Raw genomic sequence first — 10000 nt, 5'->3', positions numbered from 1 at the left:
GCACACATACCCATGCACACATGCATGCTCTCACACAGAACGCACACACATACACATGTGAGCTTTCACTCACAAAAACACACATGGGCATACTCACACATACAAACACACACATGCACACACACACACACACACATGTGCACACTAACACACACACTTTTACCAGTGTAAAGATGCAGCTATTACAATACTTTCACTACTGATCCATCTGTTTGTTCACTGTTACTCTCCATCACTGTGTCTAAAACAATGGCTGTAGTGTACAGTTAAGGGTATAATTTCTATCAGTTGGACACACACACACACACACACACACACACACACAAATGCTGAAAATAATTTTTCACTTCAATGGCTAGGTCATGGAACAAGACATGGGACCATTCCCCCCTCCCCCCCATCTCTTTTTTCAATTTTTAACAAGGAGCATCATGATATTGAAACAAAAGAATAACTCTTTGAGATGTTAATTATTCTGTGATTATCAATTCCTTCATTAATTAATTGGGGTTTTTTTTCTCCTTGGATATTGTTCCAAAGTCAAACACATATGCTGAGATGTTGGTCAAATAAAGGACACAGTACAAACATATTGACAAGTACACACAGACACACACAAAAAAACGCTTACACACACACACACGTGCGCATGTGCAGTTACAAACAGTATGAGTATCAGTAGCTGAAGGAAGCGTCACTGCGTTCGGTCAAATCCATATACGCTACACCACATCTGCCAAGCAGATGCCTGACCAGCAGCGTAACCCAACGAGCTTAGTCAGGCCTTGAGAAAAAAAAAAGTGAATAAATAAAAAAAATAATTAGAAAAATAATAATAATAAAATAAAATAAAATAAAGTAACAAAAAATAAAATAAAACAATAGTAATAATAATAATAAATAAATAATAAAAAATAAATAAATAAATAATCGATAAATACATAAAAAATACTACCACTACTACTAATAATAATATTAATAAGGCGCAAAATAATAATATCAATAAGGCGCAAGATAAATACATAAAAAATACTACTACTAAAAATAATAATAATAATATTTATAAGGCACAAAATAATAATATTCATAAGGCACAAAATCTTATCATTTCGATCATCATCGCACACTTACCACAGTTTTCCCCATGGTTTCCTTGATGGCTTCCCGTCTGTCGGCGTTCTCCTTCAGCTTCACCTTGGCATGTTTCCTGCACAACAGTGAACCACAGAACCTTCAGCACCACTGGCAGTACCGACACGCCACTCACGTCACCCGTTAGCAGCGCAGGGTCTCCTCTGGTAAGTGGCCTCGAAGCAGTGTGGTACACGCTTGCACACAAAGAATCACACACCACTCACATCACTCGGGAGCAGCGCAGGGCCTCCTCTGGTAAGTGGCCTTGAAGCAGTGTGGTGCACGCTTGCACGCAAAGAATCAAGAGGAGTATATATATATATATATCCTTAAACCCTTGACAGATGTGGAAGACAAATAGTAACAACGCAGGCATTTCATGAGTCAAAATAAATTCAGAACTGAAACTGAAAACTGTCTGGTAATTAAACAAGAAACAGAAACTCATTCCAGACAACTCAACACGATTACTTGGAGATAAATTGAAGAACCGAGCAGTACATTGTGACTGTCTTTCCCAACTTTATGATTTTTCCAAATGTTACACGCACATAAGAAAATATTTCCACAATGTCATGCTCATACATGGATTATACTTGACAAAAAACAAGAACGCCAGAGAATCGACAGACAGACAGAAAATACGAAAAAAAACTTAACCGTATGAAGAGCACAGAAACAGAAGTCATGATGGCTGAGGGAAAAAGAGGGTGCTAGTCAGGGGGGCAAATGGGAGGTTACTTACTTCCGGGAGGTTATCGGCCGTAGCTACTTTCGTTTTCTCCGCATAGGCGGATAGTAGTTTGCACAGGACAGGAATGTCAGACCCCTGCTGGAGTCTGCACTAGTGGGTCACGGTTAAGTATGTGTAATTAAAATGTGCATCCACATGTGAACAAACACAAACAAATATGCAAATGCACACACACACACACACACACACACACATACACACACACAAACACACACAAGCACAAGTACATTACTATGTGCACACAAAATAGGCCATCAAACGAACTCAATAACCAACACCCACAAGCCTTAATTCCTCAGATACTTAATCCTGTTCAAGAGATCAGCCATTCAGCGCCCTGCATCTTGAAAACTTACTCCTCTTCTTCTTCTTCTGCGTTCACTCTTATGTACACCAGTGAGCTTTTACATGTATGACCGTTTTTACCCCACCATGTAGGCAGCCATACTCCGTTTTCGGGGGTGTGCATGCTGGGTATGTTCTTGTTTCCATAACCCACCGAACGCTGACATGGATTACAGGATCTTTAACGTGCGTATTTGATCTTCTGCTTGCATATACACACGAAGGGGGTTCAGGCACTAGCAGGTCTGCACATATGTTGACCTGGGAGATCGGAAAAATCTCCACCCTTAACCCACCAGGCGCCGTCACCGTGATTCGAACCCGGAACCCTCAGACTGACAGTCCAACGCTTTAACCATTCGGCTATTGCGCCCGTCGAAAACTTACTCTAACTCCTTGGCTCGCTTGTTGGCCTCTTCAATTTTGCGCAGCCTCATGCGTTCCCGTGGCGACATGTACTTGGTTCCCTTCTGTACCTGCTCCTCTTCCTTCACCTCCGTCTTCCGGATGTCTTCCAAGTGAGATTTCTCTCTCCTGAACAACATATGGAAAGCTAGTAATACCTCTTTCACCGCCAAGTTCCTGTGTGAAAAATGCTCCCCTGCACCAGATATTTTACATGTGGTGCTCTCCAGTCAAAGGCTTCAGTTCATGTCAAAACGACACAACGGACTTGTTCACTTCAAACTGGGTCAGGGAGCAAAAGGTTAAGTCATTGTTCTGTGAAAAATGGTCTTATTAACATGACCCTTGATGTCAACAGAAGTTGCCTGTAGCAGTGCACTGTCTAGTCAACTAAAGTCACCTATGGCAGTGAAAGAGTTAACAAAAACAAACAAAAAAAAAGAAGCAAGTATCAAACGCATGTTTTCTTTACTTAACTGTACGACAAGAAACATGAATAAACAGTCTAAATACAGTTTACAGTTCCGTCAGAACTTTTTACAAATAAGTTCACAAAAATTCAGTGTCGGCAGATTCATGGGTGGCTGTTGTTTGAGGGACGTGGTGGCGGTCTCCACTCTGGGAGGGATGCTCACTCAGTCTGGCTCCGCGACTAAGCCATTATTGTCGTTAGTAGGGGGCTTAGTAGGTGGTGTCCTAAGTATGTTAAAACAGAACAGGCACCACTGAACACCGCCGAAGTGACTCAGCAGCAGTGCAGGGTCTCCTCTGGTGTGTGGCCTCCTGGCAACCTAACATCGATGGTTCCCTGTGGACTACCGACGCTGGAACTGCGACGGATGAACCCGGGTGTGGCCGTGTATAGGGGAATCTAAATGAGCGGTGTGGGAGTAATGCCACTGAAATGGTGCAGATGATGGGGCAGCAAAAAAAAAAAAAAAAAAAAAGTTCACAAAGAAAGATCCACTGAAACAAATCAATAAAATCAACCCTTTTTTTTTTCCAGAAAGTGTTGATTCTTAGAAACCAAACAGAACTTAAACAGTAAGATCAGCTTACAGAAGCTGTGCCAGCTCCATGGCTTCCTGTTCGGCCTTCTCCTCGTTCAGGTTGCTCTGGTGTCGGGATCTGTACTCGTCCGTCAGTGTGTCCTTCATTTTCTGCACAGTGTCAACATCACCATGACAACCACTCAACATTTTCTACATTGTAGAACCACCATTATGATAGCCCCTTACAGACTATGACAATCATCATGACGATTACTTAAAAAAAACATAAATAAAAAAATAGGGTTCTCACTTATGTACACGTTGGCTTTTATGTGTATGAATGTTTTTACCTTGTCATTTAGTACCCATATTCTGTTTTGTGGCTTATGCATGAGGAGTATGCTTCCATCACCCACTGAATGCTGACACTGATTGTGTCATCTTTAGTGTGCATTCTAATCTTTCACATGTGTACACATACAAAGGAGTTAAGGCACTGGCAGGAGTTATGCCCACCATGAACTGGGAGATCACAACCAACAAAAAAAAAAAGAAAAAAAAAAGAAAAAAGATTTCCATCCTTAACCCACCAGGCACCAATGTTGGGATCGACTCCAGGGGTGAGCAAACTCACCAGAACTAAATCAGCTTATCGTTAAGAATGTTCCTGGCAGGAATCTGACTCCCAGCCGGAGTCTGCACTAGTGGGTCACGGTAAAGTATGCGTAGTTAAATCAGCTTATCGTTAAGAATGTTCCTAACTCCTAGGGAAAATTCCATATACTTAGAAACGTTCTTAACTCTCTCCATACGAACGGCGAAAGAGAAGACGTTAACAGCGTTTCACCCCAATTACCACCATCAAAATATTGCAAGCGGAAGGCTCTTATACTGAAGAAGTGAATGTTGACAAAGAATACCACAATTCTGACGACAGAAGCTAAAGGCTGGGTCATTGAGACACCCACTGGACATCCGAGGGGTCTGTGTAGAGGAGAAGAGAGGACTGGCCGTACTGAGTGAGTTAACTCTAAGCAAACTTAGCGCTGCAAAGATCGCCTCATGCAAGCTGGCCCTGGACCCTTAGGCTGAAAGTCCAATGTTGTAACTATTCAGCTGTTGTGCATGCCTAAGCAAATTTCAGCTGAATCTTATTTTTCTTTTTTTATTATTATTATTTTTTTTTAATCATTTTAAAAAATTTATTTATTTATTTTATTTATTTATATATATTTTTTTTCAAGGCCTGACAAAGCGCATTGGGTTAAGCTGCTGGTCAGGCATCTGCTTGGCAGATGTGGTGTAGCGTATATGGATTTGACCGAACGCAGTGACGCCTCCTTGAGCTTCTGATACTGATACTGATACTGATACTGAATCATAACGCATACCCCAGACACAAACATTAGCAAGTTGGGTGTTTCCCTAATTGGTATATCATTTTCATTTTAAAAAAATTATAAAAAAAAAAAAAAAGAAAATGTTTTGCACAATATTAACTCTTGCTGCACTGATCCTAATGATGAACTTAATTTCCACTTGTCTAAAAACCCCTTTCATGTAAAAGCTTTGAAATATTAGATTAACAATTTGCATGTAAAAACTGCCACAATGGGAAAAAAAACACAAACAAGTTTCAAATACAAAAGTTGTCTCAAAAGGCTAAAAAAAAGAAAAAGGTTTCAGAAAATATACGATAACTGACTCTTCTCTGAACAGAAGTAACCTGGATAACATAGACAATTGACAAATAACTGGATTTGCTCTGCTCAGAAGTTGTGAAAATGACCCAACAACAAACGAAACCAAACAAAGACAAAAAACAAAACAAAACCAAAATCAACTTACATTAATGTGTTTCATAATGAAGGGCAGCTGCAAAACTTCCTGAGCTCCTGGGCGCAAGTCTGGTTCCTTGGTCAGCATCCTGCGACAGAATTTCTCTTCCATGTGAACACAGAAACAGAGGAAATAACAATACTGAAAAATTTTTTTTGTTTTTTAAACACAATGGGAAAAGAATGCCATCTCTCTGTAATGTCTTTTTATTTTATTATCTATTACTATTATTGTTACTGTTGTTATTATCATCATTATTATTATTATCATATTATTATTATTATTACCATTATCATCATCATTATTATTATCTTCTTTTTTTTTCTAAAGGCCTGGCTGAGCGTGTTGGGTTACGCTGCTGGTCAGATATCTGCTTGGAAGGGGTGGTGAAGCGTATATGGACTTGTCCAAATGCAGTGAGTGACGCCTCCTTGAGCTACTGATACTGATACTGACACCGATACTGTAATGTGATAACAGCGGACTAGAAAGTAAATGGGGGTGTTAGTGGGGGTGGACAGTGGGAGAATGTGTTAGAGCGGGCGCAATAGCCGAGTGGTTAAAGCGCTGGACTGTCAATCTCAGGGTCCCGGGTTTGAATCATGGTGACGGCGCCTGGTGGGTAAAAGGGTGGAGTTTTTTTAAGATCTCCCAGGTCAACATATGTGCAGACCTGCTAGTGCCTGAACCCCCTTCGTGTGTATATGCAAGCAGAAGATCAAATACGCACGTTACAGATCCTGTAATCCATGTCAGTGTTTGGTGGGTTATGGAAACAAGAACATACCCAGCATGCACACCCCCAAAAACGGAGTATGGCTGCCTACATGGCGGGGTAAAAACGGTCATACACGTAAAAGCCCACTTGTGTGCATACGAGTGAACGCAGAAGAAGAAAAAGAAGAATGTGGGTAAAGCAAAACCAACCAATCAACAACAATAACAAAAGAAACAGCAACAACAGCAAATAACAACACATCTGAAAGAATCTGTGACATCACTTTCTTTTCCATATGAACACAGAACAGAAGAAATAACAATATGTGGGTTTTGGGGTTGTTTTTTTTTCATAACTGGAAAATAATGCCTCACGCCTAATGTGCTAACAGCAGACTAGAAAGTAAGGGGGAGGGGGTGGGGTGGGGGGGTGGGGGGGGGGGTTTAGGGGGGTTAGGGGGAGGTGGATTGAAAATTATGTGGGCAAAGCAAAACCAACCAATCAACAACAACAACAAAAGAAACAGCAACAACAGCAAACAACAACACATCTGAAAGAATCTGTCACATCTTACAGCAACAACAGCAAACAACAACACATCTGAAAGAATCTGTCACGTCACTTTCTTTTCCATATGAACAAGGAAGAAATAACAATACCTTTTTTTTTCCATCACAACTGGAAAAGAATGTCTTCTCCCTGTAATGTGCAAACAGTGGACTAGAAAATAAGGGTAGGGGGCACTGAGGGGAGAGGTGAAGGGTGCAGGGGAGGGGGAGTGGGGGGGGGGGTGGATGTGGGTCAAGCAAAACCAACCAATCAACAACAATATAACAAAAGCAGCAGCAACAACAGCAAACAACAACACGTCTGAAATAATCCGTCACATCACTTGAAACTACCAGGGCACCAGTCATCCACTGTTTGGGGGATAATCACTTCATAAAATGAGTCAATTTATGTTTTATGAGTCAATTTATGTCCAGAAGAAAGAAAAGGAATGAACCCTATTTAGTGTTTACAATGTTGATATGCATATTTCCAGCATTGCGCTAAGGACGTTTAAATAACATACTTACCGTGACCCAACTAGTGCAGACTCCGGCAGGGGTCTGACATTTCTGCCGGCAGGAATGTCAGACCCCTGCCGGAGTCTGCACTAGTTGGGTCACGGTTAAGTATGTGTAATTAAAAGTACTTTTTAGAAGAAAAAAACAAAACAAGGAATGAACTTACTTATTGTTTACAATGTTGTTATGTTTATTTTCAGGATCGTTTCATGGTAACTGATATAAAAGTACTTTCTCAAAAAAAAAAAAAAAAAAAAAAATGTCAGGTTAAACTTGCCGTCAAAAATGTTCAAATCTTCCTCCAGAAACAGGTGAAACAAAAAAAAGCATGGGTGTGGCTGTGTACGGATAGGGGACTCTGGATCCAGCGGTTTGAGAACAGTGCCATGGAAACAGCAATGAAGATACTGGCTATGAAAAGAAGTCAGTAACGGAGTATGGCTGCCTACATGGCGGGGTAAAAACGGTCATACACGTAAAAGCCCATTCGTGTGCATACGAGTGAACGCAGAAGAAGAAGAAGAAGAAGTCAGTGCCTATTTAGGGGAAAAGAACAGGAACAGAACAGGAACAACACAGAGACCACGACAGTCAAAACGGTAACAACAGCAACAGTGATACACATCAGGCCAGTACACTCAGCTTATTTCACAGATTGACATTAGTTTGCAGTCGGGCCAACAGCAAAGTGAGAGCTGTATTTCCAATGGTATCTCCATTGCAATGGGAAATCATTTACAGCTTAGCCTTTTGTAAAGGACTATGACTCTCAAACTAGGAGGCACTTAGTGCTGCAGCCTTGGGGGCAGGTGGCCTTTGGGAACAATCCCAATGCTGACTGTCCTAAAACCCTCTTGGCCAAGAGAGTGGGGAAGTATCTTGGACAAGACGCTCACCACTATAATCAAATTCTAGCCCAGATAGTTGGGACAGCAGTTGCCTTTTCTGTTGCTCTGATGGTCTTAGTCAAACACGACTGACTATAGAAGAAGATACACACACACACACACACACACACACACACACACACACAAACACACACACAAACTAAACACACACACACACACACAAGTGAATAAATAAATAGATAAAATAAAACAAAAGACAGCCACTGCTTACTTTCAATGGCATCTCCACAAGAACATATTGTTCCATTGATCAGATTAAGTTATAAATACACAACCACAACCAATAAACAACTTAAAAAATAAATTAAAGAAAAACACAAAAAAACAACAACAACAACAAAAAACAGTGTATAATTCTGTGAAACTTGAAACAAAGGAAGGAGTAGAAGAAACAACAACAACAACAACAAAAAAAAACAAAAAAAAACCACTGACTTTTTCAGCACGCCATTCAGCTCCCTGGAGTACTTTTTGGGCAGGTCAGGTGGCTCCCCTTCCACGATCTTGTACATCACTCCCATCAGCCCCTGGCCGGTGAAGGCATGCTCCAGTGCACACAGCTCATACATGATACAGCCCACCGACCTGAAGACAGGACTTCACTGGTCAGTTCCTTAAAAAAAAAGGTCTGTTTCTTGTTTTCTTGTGGGTTTTTTTTTTGTTATACTGGGTCGTCTAAAACCTTTCTGTTTCTTGTTCTTTGTTATACTCAGTCCTCTAAAACCTTTCAGTTCCTTGTTTCTTGTTCTTTGTTATACTCAGTCCTCTAAAACCTTTCAGTTCCTTGTTTCTTGTTCTTTGTTATACTCAGTCCTCTAAAACCTTTCAGTTCCTTGTTTCTTGTTCTTTGTTATACTCAGTCCTCTAAAACCTTTCTGTTCCTTGTTTCTTGTTCTCTGTTTTACTCAGTCCTCTAAAACCTTTCTGTTTATGAGCTGATATGTGATCCCTTTGATAACCTCAAACAGCATTTAATATTGGGTGTTAAAGTGCCTGATTAAAGATTAACTTGTCTTTGAATATTGTTGGGGTGGTAAAGCAGTTGATTATGGATTATAGTCTGGCACGAGTATTCTCGTACTTATAAACTGCTCTAATTCAATTTATTCTTGCTTGGTACAGTTGGCGTTTTATACTGAGCTGCTTACGGACTCCAGAAGCTTTGTTTGACCAATGAAATCAACCATTCTCCATCAATTTTTGATGTTTTAGTGGACGGGCGCAATAGCCGAGTGGTTAAAGCGTTGGACTGTCAATCTGAGGGTCCCGGGTTCGAATCACAGTGATGGCGCCTGGTGGGTAAAGGGTGGAGATTTTTACGATCTCCCAGGTCAACATATGTGCAGACCTGCTAGTGCCTGAACCCCCTTCGTGTGTATATGCAAGCAGAAGATCAAATACGCACATTAAAGATCCTGTAATCCATGTCAGCGTTCGGTGGGTTATGGAAACAAGAACATACCCAGCATGCACACCCCCGAAAACGGAGTATGGCTGCCTACATGGCGGGGTAAAAACGGTCATACACGTAAAAGCCCACTCGTGTGCATACGAGTGAACGTGGGAGTTGCAGCCCATGAACGCAGAAGAAGAAGATGTTTTAGTGAACAACCCTTCTTTTACTGCAGTGGTCTCATGCAGTGCTGACCCAGGGGAGTTGTAGCAAGCATGGCGCTGTGGGGAAGAATGAATTAACAGTATTCAATGCTGGATGGTAAAGTAGTTGATCATAGATTAACACGTCTTTCAGTAACGTTTACTGCTGGGTGGTAGGTTACAGACCAACAGGAGGAGTTTGTATTATACTCCATGTTTGGTGATACATATACTTACCA

At 41.0% G+C, this 10000-nt stretch overlaps 1 protein-coding gene across 1 annotated transcript in view; it reads right to left on the bottom strand.

The window, feature by feature from the left end:
- The window catches only part of LOC143300255 (serine/threonine-protein kinase Nek11-like), a 24271-nt gene that overhangs the window by 8434 nt on the left and 5837 nt on the right, over positions 1-10000 (bottom strand). The window contains exons 5-9 of the mRNA XM_076613844.1: positions 8601-8750; positions 5479-5557; positions 3698-3798; positions 2621-2767; positions 1132-1207 (exon numbers count right to left, since the gene is read on the bottom strand). Of these exons, the coding sequence (XP_076469959.1) occupies positions 1132-1207; positions 2621-2767; positions 3698-3798; positions 5479-5557; positions 8601-8750 (553 nt within the window). The remainder of the gene's footprint in view (positions 1-1131; positions 1208-2620; positions 2768-3697; positions 3799-5478; positions 5558-8600; positions 8751-10000) is intronic.

This window comes from Babylonia areolata, chromosome 26, assembly GCF_041734735.1.
Source record: "Babylonia areolata isolate BAREFJ2019XMU chromosome 26, ASM4173473v1, whole genome shotgun sequence".
NCBI classification, from domain to species: Eukaryota; Metazoa; Mollusca; class Gastropoda; order Neogastropoda; family Buccinidae; genus Babylonia; species Babylonia areolata.
Note: the sequence above shows the minus strand (reverse complement) of the source record. Positions and strands in the feature narration are given on the sequence as shown.